At 56.2% G+C, this 18,201-nt stretch overlaps 1 protein-coding gene and 1 long non-coding RNA gene across 2 annotated transcripts in view; one reads left to right on the plus strand and one right to left on the minus strand.

The window, feature by feature from the left end:
- RGMA (repulsive guidance molecule BMP co-receptor a) overlaps nucleotides 1-18,201 on the minus strand; it is a 24,714-nt gene continuing 6,513 nt past the window's right edge. Inside the window, exons 2-4 of the mRNA XM_080607230.1 lie at nucleotides 18,068-18,183; nucleotides 5,616-6,127; nucleotides 1-3,150 (exon numbers count right to left, since the gene is read on the minus strand). Of these exons, the coding sequence (XP_080463356.1) occupies nucleotides 2,440-3,150; nucleotides 5,616-6,127; nucleotides 18,068-18,183 (1,339 nt within the window). The 3' untranslated portion in view covers nucleotides 1-2,439. The remainder of the gene's footprint in view (nucleotides 3,151-5,615; nucleotides 6,128-18,067; nucleotides 18,184-18,201) is intronic.
- On the plus strand, nucleotides 5,538-9,437 carry LOC308200838. The gene is made up of 2 exons (XR_013955847.1): nucleotides 5,538-5,678; nucleotides 6,961-9,437. It is a non-coding gene; the product is annotated as an uncharacterized lncRNA (long non-coding RNA).

Raw genomic sequence — 18,201 nt, forward strand, 5'->3', positions numbered from 1 at the left:
TTTATTGTCAAAAAAACCTCAAACTTTACTTGCATTTCTCTCAATAAATAATTTACAGTATATACACGTGGTGACACTCCCGTGGGTCTGAACGCAGGGAGGAGGTGGGGGACATTCTCATAATGTCCTCCCTTTACCTATGTATTTCTTTTGTTTCCAAGTATCGGGTCTTTCTTGGCCACACTTCACCTTTAACCAGAACTGGGTCAAACACAACCAAAATAAAGTGCTTCACTGTTTGCTTCTAAAATATGGATACCCCAACCACCCTACGACAGCTGACCACCACTGGAGCGCTCACCTGGCAGTGGGACTGAGCCACATGGTAATCAAATATAATTTCCTTGGCTTTAAATTACCCCTGAGCCACAGCAAATGTGTAAGAGGGTTTATAGGAAAGGAAGGTCTTATGGGAAGGATGGCCTTGTTGGCATGCTGTGGCTTGGCCAGCTGAGACCACTTTTGCGAAGCAGCATGTCTTCAGAGGGGATGCTTTGCACAGTCGCTGTTATCTATGGGGTAATATGGCAAGAAACAAATGTTTCCCCATAGCCAGTGAGAAATTTTGGCTTTCAAAACTTGGGTTTTGAATTTCTATAGACAAATATTTGGATCTTTCTTTAATATGGGAAACAAGAAGTCCAAATCAGCCTGGCTGAGCAATTAGTGCATTGGGAAGCCAAGCTGTCCCATGCCGCGGTCCAGTGGTTGGTCTCCTCAGTGCTGCCAAACTGTGATATCCTTATTTTAAAATCTGCCTAAACAGAATACCTGGGGCACCAGCAAACAAAGCAAGGAGCAAAGTAGTAAACACATATTTTTTTTTGTTTGTTTTGTTTGTATGTTTGTTTCTTTTCTTTCCTTAAACACTTAAAAACCAATTACATCTCTTCATCTGTACAGTCACACGAGATCAATGCCAGGGCTCTATATATTAAAGAGACAATATAAATTACATCCATTGACACAATTTTGCATTTCTCTGCTGCTTTACAAATGGAGCTCTAGAGCTGTTAGGACACAATGAATAGTCACATTGAGTATTTACACCAGGCTGCCTCTTGGCACCAGTTCAGACTGCCAAATGTAGCCTATTCCCACCTCTTTTGGTGCTAGCTTGTCTTGTCATGCCCAGAGACCTCCCTTGAGCAGGAGGTTCCCCCAAGGGTGACACATGTTTTGGGGTTGAGTTCTGGGAAATTCCCCCTGAGGAAAGGAGGGGAAATCCATAAAGAGGTCTCCAAGATGCAGACCAAAGGTGGTCTCGCTGTTTGTTCAGTGAGCAATGAGGTGAACCACAGAGGAACACGGAGAGGAAGAGGTTGGGCAGCACAACATGGTGGGGAAGGGAGATTATCAATGATTTTGAGGCAGGGAACAGATATTTGGGGGTTGTCGGGGGGGGGGGGGTCCTCTGCTGCATCCTGTCTCCTGGCTGGATTTCTAACATTGCCCCATTCCAGAGTCAAGCCCAGAAGGGCTTAAGGTGCAACGGGTCTGCAATGGGGTTGCGAGTCACGGCCCCAGGACGAGGAGCAAAGCAGAGACCTAGCAGCAAACAAACAGAGAGGGACGTTCCTGCTCCGGGACCTGGCTGATCCGCGGGCAGGCAAGGGGTTGTGGGGCTTGAGGGGGTACAGAGGGGGTCTCCCACTGAGCAGCCTCCCCACTGCCAGTTTTAGGGGAGTAAATGGCGCAAGGAGCTCGTCCGTCGCCAGGCAGAAGTTAAAGAAATCACTTGAATACTGGCCAGGTTTCTCCTGTCGCAATCAAGAGTCCTCAGTGGGTCTGGGCAGAGACAAGGGAGCCAGAAATAGAACTATGGAGTGAATCAGCTGAAAGAAGTGGCTAAAATTGGAGATGCCCTTTGAACCACAGAGAACACAAGCCGAAGCTTGAGGAACATGGCCTCCTTCCACCCAGAAGGTGCCTCGTTCCTCTCTGTGGCCAGCCCCACTGTTCCAGCCCCTACCTGCTGCTTTGCATCGCCTCCTGCAGCGATGGGGCTGTGTGAATATGCACAGCCCAAAAAAACGGAGCCCAGCCCCGTCATGCTCACGGCTCCCTAACACAAAGCCACGTTCACACATGCCAACATCACAGTCACCACGAGCATTCTCGGGACCATAGGGGTGCTGTGCAAGGTGGGGGATCCCCAGCACCCACACTACGGGGAGGAGGAGGATGAGGATGATGGAAAGTGAGGAAGGACCACTCGAGGTGCAGTCCAGCAAGATCTCCCAACTGGTCCCGGGAGCATCACGTTCCTCCTGGACAAGAGCTGGGGAGGACCAGGTGCTGTAGAGAGGGGCTGAGATCTGAGGACAATCCTCTTGCTCCTCACCGGATCCCCCTTCCAACCTCTCCTCGTCCGGCGCTGCTGTCTTGTCCCTCATCCCCTCCTGCTCCCCTTTCCCCACAGTGCGAGGGAGCAAACCTCTACAACAAACCCAGCCAACACTGACTCAAACACAGCAGTGCAACCCAGAGGGCAGGAGGGGCCCGGGGGAACCCTGAGGGAGCCGCGTTGCCCGGGGCTAGGTCCCGTGTCCTTTCATAGAGGTGCAATTTGTCTTTGTTGGAGTGAAGCATCTTCACGTCCTCAAAGGCGTAATAAGCAGCCAGCATGAAGTTGACGTCCCCCGTGGTCAGGAGGTCGAAGACGCAGGACTGGAAGTAGAGGTCCTCTACGGGCAGCTTTTCCCTGCACTTGGCTGTGGCCGATTCGTACGTGAAAGCCTCGGGGGGGGCCTGCAGGCTGGGCCCCTTCCTGCGAGTGCGGCCCTCAGCGGCCTGAGCCGAGCGGAAGGTCTGGAAGTCAATCTGTTGGTTGAGCGGACAACCGCGGAGGCACAAGTAGAGGCCCTGACTGTCCCGGTCCTCCACGGCGTTGACCACCTCCTCTGGCATGCGCACGGCGAAGGTGAGGTAGCGGCCCACCTGCCTCACCACGATGGTGGTGCCGATGTACTTTGCCTGGATCTCGATGTGCTGCCCCGACACCTTCTCGGTGATCTTCAGGCTGTTGGCTCCGTGCTTGTCCCCACCGTTCTTGGAGCCGTCAGCAAAGGCAGCGGGGAGCTCGTCCATCTCCGCCTGGTACACTTTCTGGTCCACGCACTCCTGGAAGCTCTTGAAAATGATGGTGAGCTGGCGGGGGGAGGAAAGGAGGAAAAAAGGGCAGAGGGTTACAACCAGTGCTGACCACCCAAGAGCACACAGACAACAGCAGGATCAATGTGGGAGGTGGAAGAGCTGTCTGCTCAACCCAGCTAGGAGCGTGGCCTAGCTCATGGGTAAACACTTCTTCCTAAGAAGCTGCTCCAAATTTTATACACCCGTACTGCTGGCTGCCCCAGCTTTTAGACACTTAAACACGGTCATCCTGCTTCAAAGCTGAGGACACCATGCGTGGAGGCAAGACCCAGAGGCTGGACGTGATGTCCCACCTGGATCTGTGCTGTTATCAGCAGGCCCAGCACAGCAGCTCCCATGCAGCTGGGGCTGGCTGGATTATCGCTAGTCGCAGGCTTGTGGTGGCATGCTGGTGCACGCAGCGCCGTCTTGCCTCCAGGGCCTGGCAGCCAGCAGAGGGGGACGAGCCCTGACTCCTGTAGGTGGTGGAGCTTCTCTGGCTCCCATGGTATTTACATCCCACAGGCCCAGCCTCCTCCCCTCCCTGGCTGTTTGTGAACCAACAGGGTCTTCTCCTCTGCCCCCCGGGCCATGTTGTGCTCCATCTCAACCACGCAGACCCACGTGCATTTTCAGGATGTTCAAGTGGGCAGGCTCTCTTGGAAGGGATGCAGGTGCAGACTGAGCCCAACATCCTCCACACCATCAACCGGTTCAAACCCGGGTCCCTTGCTGAAGAAACCACCTCACAGCCCTTCCTCCTCCCTTGCCAACCTGGCTTCGGGGGGGAAGGCCTGACACGGAGAAGGAAAAGCAGACTTTGCACCTCTTTCCATGAGGGAGGAATGGGAAGGGGGACACCCCCCATGAAGGAGCAGACTGAGACGCAGCTGCTGTGTGGGGAACGGGGCAGGGCCGGAGGAGAGGCAGCTCCCGCAGCCACGTGGCAGACAGGCCGAGGACAGGGTACAAAGGGGAAAATGGAGGCACCCCAAGGCCTGGGCTGCGCACGGTGGTGGCTCCAGAACTGCTCCCAACAGGAACCCAGAGAGCTGGCAATGTCCCTCTCTCCCAGCACTCCTGCACTGAGCACACAGACACTCCCAGCCCCACGGCAGCCCTGCTGTCCCCTCCTCAGCCATGTCCTCAGGCACCACCTTGCCCTGGCCTTCGGGCTGCACTACTCCTCCCAGAGACCTTCTCCGGGTCCGGCCCTGTATCTGCCTGAAGGAATAAGGGTAAGGTCAGAGACTCTCAAGCAGAAACACAAAGAGCCCCTTGGACCAAGAGGCTCCTGTCCTTTCCAGCAGCACATGGTCCTCTAGCAGTGACCCAGTAACGCTTCCCATAGCTCGTGCTGCAGATCTCATGACTAATCTCTCCTCACCACAAGCCCGTGAGGCAGAAAAAGGGCTCAATTAAAGTGGTGATCTTGGGTTCCAGCCTAGAAATTGTAGGTCCCTGTGTCCTTAAGGGACCGCCTCCCTCAAGTCAGACTTATTTGCAAGGCATTGGCAGGTTTTGAATGCACATTGGTAGGTAAGGAGTTTAGAGCATCAGGTATATCTAAGGAAGTTTATTAGGGATATGTCAAAACCAAAATGTCAGCTCCAGCTCAGGCTGAAACGGTCACGGCCAGAGCTGAGAAGCGGTGGCCCTGGGAACTGCACGGCCTGTCATGCTCATGCTACTCAGCTCTCCCCTAGCTCAGGGGCCGGCAGGTCTCCCAGGCACTGTGGGACAGGACACCTTCCAAGAGCAAGACGGCTCCTCCTGAGCCTCCCATAGTTTGGCACAAGAAGTGGCTTCAGCTTTAGAGCACGTGCACCACAGGGCAACGTGACAGCATGTCAGCTGCAGGTCTCTCTCGAACCCGAGGCTGTGTCACACAAGTCCTGCTGTGTCACAACAGCGTGTTTGCCCTTGGGTTTTCTCAGTGTTCACTCTGTTCCTCTGGGATGTTTACTCAGGCTGTCACAGCACTGCCAGAGCAGACTGTACCCCGCAAAATGCCACGATCTGGCTGCAAACCAGAGAGACAATTACAAGCCCGGGCAGCGGGAAGGCAGCTGGAGGAGCTCAGCTCCCTGCTTGGATCTCAGGTGTCCTCTGTAAGTGCTGCCATCATTCCTGGTCTGTCTGTGCACCTGGAGTCGCCCAGGTGGGAGCCATCTTAATTTGCTACCCCCCTCTTTTGGCCATGATTGCCTTCTGAACTGCAGCATCTGAGCCTGATAACCATGATGGGGCTGGGCATGCCCAGGAAGAAACCGTGGGCATTTAAATACAAGCGGGGACAGAAGAAGAAAGTCTAGATGGGTATCTGGCATTTATAGCCAAGTGTTCATGTTCAGAGGGGCTCTAACCCACTCTCATCCTCCTCAGGGAGATGTGCAGATGGCGGAAGAGACCGATAATGGAAAGAAGGGGCATGCAAAAGCACCCCCACCCCTGCTCACAAGGCTGTGCCCAAGGCTCACCTTGCTGGTGGCGGTGGCCGAGGAGCCAGGCAGCACCGGCGTGTTGGTGACCTGGACGTTCAGGTAGTTATTGTCTATGAGCGGCCAGGCCCCTTGCACCTTGCAGGTCTGGAAGGTGTCCGTGAAAGTCCTGAGGTGGGGGTCCCCGAAGAGCCCGCAGTGAGTATAGTTGGGGGCGGCCGAGTGTTTGTGAAAGCTCTTCTCGTAGTGGCAGATTTCGGGGCTGTCGGAGCGCTCCTGGCTGTCCCCGGGGGGCAATGTCCGGAGGCGGGGTTGGGACGTGGGGCCATCCTTGGAGCAGTTGTGCTGCACCATGAGATCGTCTATGCCATGCACGGCCGAGTGGTAGGCCAGGTCGCCCCTGCAGGTGCGGGCGGTGCGGCGGGTGCAGTGCGCGTAGGCGCGCAGCGCCGTGCAGAACTCGGGGGCCTCCTCCGCGCCCAGGTGGTGGGAGCCCGACGTGGCCGCCCAGAACTCAGAGTTGCACTTGAGGATCTTGCATGGAGACGTCACTGCGGGGAAGGGGGAAGCAGGGCGGGAGGAAAACACGAAGTGGTCAGCGCTTGAGTTACCAACTCTATCCCCGCCAAAAAGCTGGTGTCCCCCTCCCGCAGCCCGACCTCCTGATGTTGGCCGCACCGCGTGATGCGACCTTGAGATGTGACCCTCTCACATGACCCGGCTCTTACGCAAGGCTCTCAAAGCCAAGGAAACCAACAGGATCTGCCCCAATTTAAGGCAAGAAGGGAAAGAGCAACCAGCCTTTAGATGAATGCTCCTCGGGGGGGAAAACCAGGGTGGGGAAGAAAGGGATGTATTCATTAACGAGATAAGGCCGGGTCATTAACGTGGTGGGATATGGAATGGGGTTATTAATGTGGTGGGAGATGCAATGGCATTTTTTTATGCCTTTTTAGGGCTTGACGTTGAAAACTCTGTGAATTACTGCGTGTTTAGCTTTATTTCCCCCGTGGCAAATATCTGTATGCATTCCTATTTCTCCTCCGGGAGCTTGGGGAGACCCCTGGGCGCCCCTCTCCTGGAGCATCCCACACGACACCGCGTGCTGCACCCCATGGGTGCTCGGGGAGCCCAGGAACGAGGCGGGAGGCTCGTTCCCTGCCACGGCCCATGGGGAGAGAACAAGAGGCTGACGCAGAGGAGAAAAACCGGCACAGCAGGGTGCAGGGTGCCAGCCTCCCCGCTTGCCTGCCCGCCTTTCTCCAGATGGAGAAGCCGAAGGCAGCAGAGCTCTGCTGGGCTCAGTACTTGCTGGCAAGCCAGAGGAAAGCAAAGGAAATTTGGATCCTGAATTTTTATTTTTTTTGCCTTTTTCCCTCCCCAGTGCCTATTCCCCAGGGCTGTGTGGCTTCCCTGGAGCAGAGTTGAAAGCAGCTGTGCAGAAGCACATGGCCTCCATTGAACGTCGCACAGACACTGCTCTCTCTGCCTGTGCCAATTTGGAGCCCTGCTGGGTGAACCCGGGCTCACACCACTTAAAATTCATGGTGTTTTCCTTCCTTTCCTCTTAATCAACCCCTTCAGAAGGCTTGGAGACTGGATGGGATCAGGCACAAAAGGCAGCGGAGCAACAAGAGAAAAAGCCCCACCGTTTCCAGATGCTTTTGCGGTGCCTTGTGCAGGCATACACGTATATTCCTGTCTCGGCATTTGTTTAGAAGGAGGCTGGCAATGTATCTGTGCCAAAATAATTTCAGATTTCTTTAAAGAGAAAGTTACAGAACCCAGCATTGTTGCAGGGAAAACAGTGTTTTAGTTTCAAACATTGCAGCGCTGGAAACCTAAACATAGCTGGTGCTGGAAAATCAGGAGGGCAGACCAAGGCTGTAAAATGCTCAGCAGTCCAGCTTTAAGGAAGCCTCACTCCTCTCTCCTTCCAAGAAGACTGAAGTGCAAATAGGAAACGGTGACAGGTTCCTCAGTTTCAAAATATGTGCTTAGTAAACGCAGATGCTAGCAACAGCTCCGAGAACCCAGGAGCTGTTTCATCTTGGCAGAGTCCAATTTAAACCTTTGCGTCCTGCTTTCACTTGCCATCAGCCGGAGGTGACCTGATAACAAGCCTTTGACCTCGGACAGGGGTCGGCATTTCTGCTAAGCCTTCTGCATTTATGGGCCGGATTTAGAAGAATTTATAATTTCATGTCCCCCCCCCTTCTCAGCCCTGAGCGTTTGGATTTCCACCAAGGACACTTTGCTTATCGGTGGGCCATCACTGCCAGCTGACTTGCAGTGCAGTGCATCGCTCGGTGTTTTTCTCTGGATGAGAGATGGTTGGGAATGGCTTGTTACCCACAGACACAAAAGCCTGGATCCTCAGTGCTAAGCACCTTGGCTCCAAAGGATATGCATCCGCACGTGGCTGCTGTAGCTAGCACAGTGCCTAAATGCAGCAGGAGAAGGAAAGAAGGGTATTCAAGGCAGCTCTCTGAGGAATGGCGGCATTAATGCAGGTGGTCTCACGCATGCCACAGTTTTGGTGAAGCCATTGGAGTGATGGCAACAAGTCAGCTTGCTGGCATGGGGAGTGCAAGCAGGATGGATGTGGGTTTACTGGGGTGTGAAATAAGGAAATTGTATCTCTGCTGAGACACTCGCGGCACGGCTTTGCAGATCCTCCAGGACCCTCCAGGTGGAAGGTACAAGCTAAAGGAGTGTGGAGAAGCACGACTCATGCCACTACTGCCGGCTGCCCCATCCACCTGTGGCCCCAGGAGCCTTGCTCTTCCAGCAGTTACACCTAATGCGGTGCTTGGGGGTGCCCTGAGGCTCCACAAAACCCAATGTGCCTCCCCTGCAGACAGACGTGGCAGCAGCACGGCCCCAAGAGGAGCAGGAGGACATGTCCCTGGACGGGCAGGACCACCAGCCCCTACTCTCAGCAAAGCACCAGGACGCGCTGTGCAGGGCAGCCCAGAGCCAGCCCAGCCTGTGGGATGCTCCAGCCCTTCTGATGGGATTTGTAGCGGGAATAAAGCCACAGCCTGCTGCTCTTTAAGGGCACGCTTCATTTACTTGGACTGGGAGATGCAGCCATGACCTGCGGCAGCCTACGCACAGAGCAGGCTGGCTGAGCTGCAGGGGAGGGAGGTTTTCCTCCTGTCTCCAAGTGACGATGACCTTCCTGGTGGGACATCAAGCTACGTGTCTTTGCAAAACCACCACGGAGGAAGCTGGGGCGGTAGCAGGCAGTAAGCCCTTGGGCAGCCCCTGCTGCAAAACTGCCTCCGATACCCAGCGCCAAACACATCCCCGTGCTGAGCATCCCATGCTGCTGCACCACCAAGGGTCACTCCTGACTTTATAAGGTCCTGATTTAAAAAAACAACAACAACAACAGAAACTAAAGTAACCAGGAGGGCAGGGAAGCCTCTCTCTTTCCTCCCTGGGCCTGAAGGGGGAGCGTTTTTCTTTAAGATGTTATCGCTCCGGTTTTGGCACCGGTCCCCTTTTTGCTGTTTCGCTCATGGCCCCATATAAGGCCAGATTTCCAAGCCAGGTGCCTTGGCGGCAGCGCGCAGGGGCGGTGTGCGAGCGGGGCCATGCACGCCTGTGCTTTCCCATGGACGCTTCTCCCATCGCCCCGGTGGTTTGGCAAAGCCTTGGGGGGCTGCACAAGGGGCATCGCTCCCTCGTCTCGCCGTGGTGGGGTGGGAATGGGGACTGGGGGGTCGGGGTGGCCGGGGGTTTGCAGGCAGGGCTCAGCATGGCTTTGCTCCTGTCACCGGCTGGCACAGCCTCGATCTTCCTGCGCCCGCCTGCTCAATGTGGCGATTGTGCGGCACCTCGGGCCCGCAGGCACCTGCGTGACTCAGCCCCGGGTTAAGCCACGTGGCTGCCACCAACGCCACCGTGCTGGGGACGCAGCAAAAAGCCACCACGGAGGAAAGCAAAGGCGCCCTGCTCCCCGCTCCCTGCCGGGCCTTGTCCCCTGGCAGCAGCTTTGGCACGGCCGCGCAGGCTCATTTGTACCCGGGCCAAGGAGCGATGTTTATTCAATTTCACGTAATCTATTTTCCATCTACTCACAATGGATCTGTTTTTCAACCACAGATGACTTAGCACGGAAACGAACCCCTCTCAACCAGGAACCCAGCGAGGCTCTGCAGGACCTGCGTGACGCTCTCGTGGCTGGGTGACACCGCCACCCCGGTCTGTGGCGAAGGGACCTTTGTCCCAGGGACCGAGCAGTGCCTCCGACGCGTGGCTTCAACCCCTGGTAGCCCAGCCACCTCCCCAGGTGGGGACTCACTGCCACTCAAACAAGGGACAACATTTCCTTCGGTACCTGGAGGCTGGAAGTTTGGGAAGGTTTAGAGTTCGGGAAAAAAAGCATTAAATCGCCCGGCCCTCGACAGTCGGCCTGCACGTAGCCTGGTGCCTGTGTTTGTTCAAGTGCACCTCCCCGAGGACTTCTGCAGCCCGAGGTGACCGCGGGCTGAAAAGCTGCCCCTGTTTCAGGAGTTTATCACCTCTACAAAACGCAGGTCTCGGTCCTAAGTGGATTTTATCTGACTTCATTGTACGGACATAAAAAGAACCAGCAATTTTCTCCAAAGCAGTAAAAAGTCCGTTAGTACCCAGCGTGTTTCCCGCAAAGATATTTACACACTGCAATCAAGTCACTTGTCAATCCTCCAGATAAGCTAAACGGTTTGCACTTTTAAGTTCCCACTGGAAGGTGTTTGCCCAGCCCTACAATCAGCCTGCTGCCTCCCTTCCCCACGGCAGGAGGTTTCTCTGCAAAATTCACCGCCCCGACGGGCACTGTGGACGTGGGACGTGCGCTCGCCCCTGCCCGGGCACACAAAAATCGCGGTTTTCTCTCTCCGCATCGCATGAAGCTCGCTTCCCTGCTCCAAGAAACCAGCCTTCAGGCAGCCCCAGCACGCGGCCACGTCTGGAGGTGCCGGTCAGAGCCACGCTGTGCTCCCCTACAGCAGCACATCTCCGCTAGATTGCACACTATTAAATTAAGCGTTCAGACCGACTACGCGCACGCATCCAACTTTAACAGCCAAACTTTAACAGCCTTCTAATTATCAGTGCCCCCCTATTTTCCCTTCGGCTGGTGTCAGGTTACCGGGATTTCATTTACCCAAATCATGCTCGTTCAGAAAACCAGCACAAAACCAACAATTCGTCTCTTCCCCTGTAATTTCTCTAGCAATGAGAATTACTGGAAATTAGTTTCAGTAAGCAAAAGCCAATCCTTTTAAGACTCTTGGGTGCATGTTAACCAGACCTGTTAATTTTAAAGTGTTCACTGCTAAGAGATGTTGTTTAATATCCTCCTGGTTACTAACGGGCTGGAAAGTATTTCATCACCCACATGTGATGCAAATACATCATCCTGCGTTTTTCCAAATCCGCGGATTGAGGTGTAGATGTGCAAGCCTCACATATGCAGTAAAAGGTTTTTTTTCGGAGAACACAGTAAAACGTAATTACCTTTGGCCTCACATCTGAGCACGTAGACTTAGGCTCCTAAACACATATTTATTTAAGTAATCTAAATAAACATATTTATGCTGACACCTCAATAGGAAAGGCATGGTTCTCGGAGGTGTTAAATACCAGCGACTTCTACCAGCTCCAGCTCCTGGCCAGCCACCGCTCGCAAAAGAATGATGGGAAAAAGAGTTAAAAATCCAGATTGCTCCTCAAAACGCTGCTGAGGGGACCTCTTCCTGCAAGATTTCGGGAGCCTGAAGCAAGACCCAAGGGGATGAGTGGCATCACCCTCGCATCCAGCCCCACGACCCGTCCCCAGCCTCGCTGGCCATGCCGGGCTCTTCCAGCGACCTCCTTTGAACTGCTAATCAGACCCAATCTTGCCGAATAATAGCCTGCTTATTATTGCCTCGTTTGCATAACAAAGAGGCCCAATAAAACTGATTTGACTGTGCTCAGAGGGGGTGTGAAAGATCAGCCCTGAGAAAAGAGCTGCAGGAATGCAGCAAACTGCTCCAAAGCCTCAACCCAGGAAGAAAGACAATGCAATTTGCCATCAAGAAAAGCCCAATAGACCAATAAATTACCCATGTGCAAAGGGATCAGCTCAGGTTTCAGCTGCACTGGAGCGGGGGGAGGAGGACCAGGAGGAGGGAGCTGCAGGAGAAAAAGAAACCTGCCTCTCTCCAAGGGCTGGAGCTGCCATTTGGCAGGGCGTTGGGCATGGGGAGGTTGGCTCGGCGCGGGCACCTTCCACGCCAGGGCTTGCGCTCTGCGCGCCCGCTGGCAGAGGCTGAGGATGTGCTAAAGGCAGGTGAAGGGCGTGCTCGGAGCTCCTCTGGGTGCGTCTGAAGTGTCTCTTTCTTAGTCCAGTCCTTGTCTTGCTCAGGAAGATGCTGGGGAAAGGCCTCGCCAGGTAACGTCAAAAGGAGGATGCAGAAAGAGTTTCCCGGTCTCTGTCACTGCAGCACCTCCCTCGTGTCCTTGGTGCCGAGTTCACGGCCCCCCATCTCTCCTCTCCTGGCATCGCAGACACAGGGCAAACACGGGCAGGAAAACTGCAGAGTCAGTGCCTTCGCTGGCCACGGCACGAAGTGGTGGATGCTGACGAAGGAGCCCGTGACGCTCCTGTCACTTAGTCAGCTCTTTTGGCTCCCAGAGTCCTCTTACTGCAGACACGGCATGCTCAGGGACAAATACATCTCCCCCCAGCCTGCTGGCCGTGCTGGTGACGCCCGGCCAGCATCGCTCCTCCAGGCCCACCCCAGCATCCCCTCGCAGGGAGACAGGACCGCTGGCACCACTGGTGGGGGCAGCAACCATGAGTCTTGGAGTTCACAGCCCGGGGGCACCTGAAGGTGCCGTCCTGAGAGGTATCGGCAGATCTTGAGGAGTTCAGGAGGCACGATGGACTGAAAGGAAGAACAAGCATTTGCAGCTCCAGCTTCACGGTGGGATTCAGGCTTCAGCAGTGCCCTCGGCACAGCTGGTGAAGCAGCAGCCTGGTGTCGTGGTGGTGGGTTGGGAGGTTTTGCTCCACGGATGCAGACTGAGAGCTGGCGGATGGAGGAAGAGGAGGGAGGGAAGTGACCTTCTTTGAGTCTTCGTCTGCAGAAGGATGCCAATGAACACCACGGCTCACCACGGGATGGGAAGCGGGGCTCAGTTGTGCCAGGACTGCCCACCTGGGCCCTCCCTGGGAGGACCCAGCTGCTCTCCCAACACCAACCATTCCTGGGAGCGTGGAAACCTCCTCGGCAGTGCTCCATTTTACAGGTGAGGACACTGAGGCCGTGCAGGGATTCACTCGAGACGAGCCCAGTGGGGAGCGAGGTGTTTTTCTCATCCCCTGCACGAAGCATCACGCTCAGCTTCCTCCTCCACCACCACCTGTTCCCCATCCCTCCAGAAAAGGGACGTCGGTACCCAGACGCTGCACAAGGCGCAGTGGCCACATCCACCGGCCGCCAGCCCCGCGGTGGGGCAGCCCTCCAGCACGGCTCCCACGGGGCTGGCGGCCCCGCAGCCGGGGCTGGTTCGGGTTTCCAGCACCTTGCGCCGAAGCCGTTTTCCCAGGGTGCCTTTGAGAAGCGTTTGAAGGCACAGCTGCCACCCACCAGCGCCCGCGGGCCCCCCAGGTGTGGCAGCGGGTCCCTCGCCCTCCTCCTCCTCCTCGCCCGGGCCACAGCAGGGCTGGCAGGGAAGCGCTTTATGCTTACAGGTGTGGATTCCCTCTAGGAATAATCATCCCCGCCGTGCTCTTGTGAAATTTCAACCCTTCAAACGCAGAGGTAAATGAGACACAAAATGAGGAGATGGAGAAAAGCCCGGAGCACATAAATCTGGATGAGGCAAATTTATACAATTAAACGCCTGCCAAAAAAATTGCGGCATCTCCGTCGGAGGCGTTGATTTGCGCGCAGGGCGTGGGGTGGCACGGCAGCTGTGACGGCCCCGCGAGTCTACCCAAAACCCAGGTGGGCACCCAAACAAACGCTGTGGCTGTGCTTGGGATGCAAAGGGACCGAGCTGCCCATGCGGATCTTTTATGAGAAAAATTAACTTGGAATAACTTTCGGCCTAATCCCTTGCCGTCCTGCTGCTCCCCAGCCTCGCCCTCCATCCCTGGGAGGCCGGAGATGTGCTCTCGCATCCCCATGGGCTGCAAAGCCCAGCACCAGGATCTGTCCCTGCCACAAGTCCTTTTCCTCTCAGAAAGGGCTGGCTGGAGCATCACACAGCAAGAAAAAAGGTAGCTGGTCAGCAAACCAAACCGCCGCAGGTTGCTGTTAGAGCTTTGGCGACCAAAGTCAACAGGTGTCCGGGAAGGAGACAAAACCCAGGGAGCAGAAAATACTTTGGGCTCGAGCAAAGCTTGCTCTCTGCCTGACCCACAAAATCCCCCTTCTATTCAGGGCTAGCTCTGCTTGCTGGGAACTCAACGTCCAAGCTCTCCTCGGTGCTCAAGAAGTGGAAAGGGGGCCTCAACGCCCCGCAGGCGGAGCACCCCGAAGGACTCGCTGACCTCGCGCCTCCAGCGGCTCCGGGCCCCGCGCACCACGGCCGGGATGTTGCACAGAGCTGCTCAGTCTGTGCCTGAGAGGGTGCGTGTGTGTAGGAGCCAGCTTGTTCTCCGCAGCGAGAGCCCTATGACTTCATCAAGGGGATGGCATCTGGTTTTGCAGTTGGACATAATTCAATTCTCCCCCTTGCTGCAGGAATTTCAGCTGGTGAAGCAGTGATTTACTCAGCCCGGCTGCACTTGAGTGCAAAGCAATCTCCAGGCTGCAATCGAACGCCCTGTTATTTCGAGAGCTCACGGACAAGGGAATAAATGTCTTGGTGGTGATGGGAGCTCTTTTAATCCGAGCAGTTCCCAAGCGCAGGTTGCAAAGCTTTTTAAAGGCATTTAGGGGCTCTCCCCTTGGAAGCGTGCTCCTGGTGCCATGCAGGGCCGTGCCCCCAACAGCTCCCTCCTGACCTGCAGCATGGGGACGGGATCTGCCAGGACAGCCAGGAAAAGGATGGGCCTCCCCTTCACCTGCCCCATCACAGCTGCACCTCCGAGCATCCTCCATCCTTCCCCATGTCCCTCTGGGTCTGCATCCACCCTGAGGCCACCGAGCCTCCTTCAAACCACCCGGGACCCCAACTGCTCTTTGGGTCCTGGGTTCCCACGCTCCCCATTGCTGCCCCTCATTCCACATTTGGCACCTGCTGTGATGGGCAAAGCAAACCAAACCCAGCAGCACCCCACGACACCCGTCCCACCGGGCCAAACACCCTCATTTTGGATTTATTTATTTTTTGCTCACCCCCAGGGAGCTGGGGGGGGGGGGGACCACAGCCCTACCACAGCCTTGGGTGGTTCATGAGCTGAGCCCGAGGGGAGCCCACAGAGCTCGTTGTCACCGTGGCCCGGCTCTCTGGGGACAGCAGGTAGGTGCAGAGCCCCAGCGAAGCCCGGGGTCAGGAAGTTTTTAAGGCTGCACAGCTCTGCGAGCGCTTTCACGCGCACACCCATCTCAGCGCAGCTGCTTAGGCCGCAAAGAAGGAGAAACCTTGGCTGCTGCCACTGTAAACCCGAAGTCACGCCTGATATCTCCCCGTTCCCAGCAAGCAAAGGCCTGGGATCTCAGGAAAGCGATTTCTGGGGACAAAAAGCAAGGCGTCCACCCCATCCGTGTTAAAAGCCCGGCGCCTCCGCTCAGCCCCACGCCGAGCCTGGCTGGCAGTCGCGGAGGACTCCCTGTTCCAAGTACGAGAGCAGCGAGCAGCAAAACAGGGAAGCCAAAATATTTCCAGGTTTACGTTTGAATCCCTCCCTCCTTTCCCTGCCCTGACAATGTCCCGCACAGGCGCCATCCTCCCGGCCCAGCTGGAGGGGAGCTGCCCTCAGCCGCCTCCGAGCCCCCCTCCTCGATTTCGGCTTAACGCTGCGATCCCATCCCTCCCTGCCGCCGAGACAAAAGGCGTTTATAACCCATCCTGCACACCTCCAGTAGGGCCGGGTCCTTACTGGGAATCGGCCGCCTCGCCTGGATGGACCAAGGGCAGAAAATCCCAGGTTTTCTGGTGGCAGGCAAATCAGCCGAGGCGAGCCACAACCCGGGAAAGCTGAAGCGAGCCAGAGGACGAGGGGGAGAGCAAAGCCTGAAGCCTGCTTTTCAGAAGGGCTATTTCTAAAGGGTACGAAAGGATTTGCAAGAAAACTTGGTGCAGCCCCAGCTGAGAGGCGCTGGCAGTGGGTAGCCGCCCACCCTGGGACACCCCCAGGTGCCCACCGCTCGCCCCGACCCCAGGGGGGCAGCACCCAAGGGTGCTCGGCGCCGAGACCGGGGCCAAGCTGTTGGTGTGAAAGCAGCACAAGCGGGAATACGGCCCGGGCTGTGCGCGTAGGGGGGGGTTAAGCAAATAAATAAATAGGGCAGGACTCGGCGAGGCACTGATCCGACACGCCGGGCCCCGCGTGGGCTGCCTCGAGCAGCCCCTGTCAGCTTGGGGTTTGGGGGGGGGCCACAAAGCTTCGCCGGGGCCACGCCGCCTCTTTGGGGTGCTGCTGAAACCCTGCAAACTCCCACGTTGGGTTAAAAAAAATAAAAAAAAAAAGGGCGAAGGAAGCTTCAGGGAAGCATCCCCCCTTTCCCTATCTTCCCAGCCCCCAAACTGGCAGCGAGCCCCCCAGCAGCGCGCACGGGCAGCCCCGGCTCTGTCTGCGCCCCGCTCCCGCCGGCTCCGGATCGCCCCGTTTTGCCAGTTCTTTGCACCTTATTTGACTGCTGAAGGGAGAATCAAACAAAGCAGGCAGCCAGATCGCCTATCAAGTTCTTTCTTGCACCGTAAATCTCCCAGCCCCAACCGCTCGGGAAAGGGCATTATGGGTGCACTAAGAGGTGTTTTTTTTTTTTTTTTCCCCCCAAAAAAACTGGGGTTTCAGCAGGGTCGGGGCTGGGAGCAGCTCCGCGCTGAGCACAGCACGGGCCGGGTTTGCTTTCCTGCATCTGGGCTACGAGGGAGAAGGGGCAGGAAGGGCGTAGAGCAGCTCTTTATTTATTTGCTGCATGTGTGTGCAAGACTGCTGCACCTACGGTTATGCAAAAGAAAGGCAGGGGCGAGTTAAAAATGTAAAAAGGGAAAGTTTGGCTAAAACGAGAAGATAAACAAACCGGGAGGGTGAAGCGCCGGGGTTTTTCTTTCTCCCTCCTGCTTTCGCTCGGGTCTTTCCCCCCCCCCCCCTTCTTTGCAAATGAAAAAAAAAAAAAAAAAGGGGAAAAAAAAAAAAAAGGAGGTAAAGAAACTGGAGAGTTTGGGAAGGAACAAATCCGCCTCTGTGGACTCGGCTTCCCCTCCCCCAACAAAAACAAGCACTCAGGGCTTGAAGGAATTTGCAGGCAGAGATCTGCCAAAAACATTGTGAAAAACTATGGGGGATTCATTGGAAACAGATGGCGTTTTCAGCTGTAATTCTGAAATTCTCTCCTTTTCTGACACAATGCAAACAACCGGGGGATGCGGGCCGGGGGCCGAGCGAGAGGCGCAAGGCGCGGGCTGGGGGGGGGGGGGCCCTTGGGTGCCCCCCCAGCCATTTGCTTGCACCCCCCTCGGCCAGGGCAAGGGAGGGGGGATTTTTAATTCTCTTTTTCTCCCAGCCAAAACACGGTGCGAAGCCTGCAAAACCCAAGAGAGGCCGGGGAAGGAGCCTGGGGGGGGCACACCGCGCTCCGCGCCCCCCGCGCATCCTTCGCCGCCCGGCCCCAGGTGCGCGGCGCGGCCCCACGGGGGGGGTCTCAGGGCTGTGCCCCCCCCTCCTCCGGTCCCGATCCTGCCCCAGACCCCCAAAGCAGCGCCCCCCTTTTCCTCCCCAACCCCTCTCCGCCTTGCCCTCTCAGAGCGCAAAGCGGAGGGGGCTCCGCTCCGAGCCCCCGGCGGTGCGCGCACGGGCACAGATCTGGCACCGGGGGGGGTTCATCTGCCCCCCCCCCCCCCCCAACCCCCAAATTTCATCGCCCCCCCGGGATGGGCACGGCGGAACCTGCCTGGCGGCCGCTTGTCACCTCCAGCCCCTCGGCTGGGGCTTTTTTTCCCCCCCCTTTTTTTTTTTTCCCTTTTTCCTTTTTTTTCCTTTTTCTTTTTTCCTTTTTCTTTCTGTTTCTCTTTTTTTCTTTCTTTTTTTTTTTATATTTTTTTTCTTTTTCCGACCGTCTCCTTTCCCGTGAGAGGAGGCAGCGGGGAGACAAAGAAGGTGAGGGCAGGGAGCAGCAGCCTCCGCCAAGGCTTGGGGAGGAGGCAGGGGGAGCACCAAAATCCGAGCCCCCCCACCACCCCTCCCCTCTCTCCCGGCTTATTTTCAACATGTGGCAAACTGCTGCAAAGAGAGGGAGGGAGAAAAGAGGCCCACGGGCAGGGGAACTGAGCCGGAGGTCCGAGGGCTGCGAGAAATAGGGGGAAATAATCTTGAAAACGAGGCTGTTCCTTACCTGAAGGGAAGATGCAGAGAAAGACAGGGAGGATTTGGAAAAGTCCCAGGGCTGTGGATCCTGCCCCTCTCCCCATACCCATCCATCCAGCTCGAGCTTTAACCACTATCCTCTCCCTGGAAGAAGAGTTTAAA

The sequence above is a fragment of the Anser brachyrhynchus genome (genome assembly GCF_964034855.1).
Source record: "Anser brachyrhynchus genome assembly, chromosome: 11".
Taxonomy (NCBI): Eukaryota; Metazoa; Chordata; class Aves; order Anseriformes; family Anatidae; genus Anser; species Anser brachyrhynchus.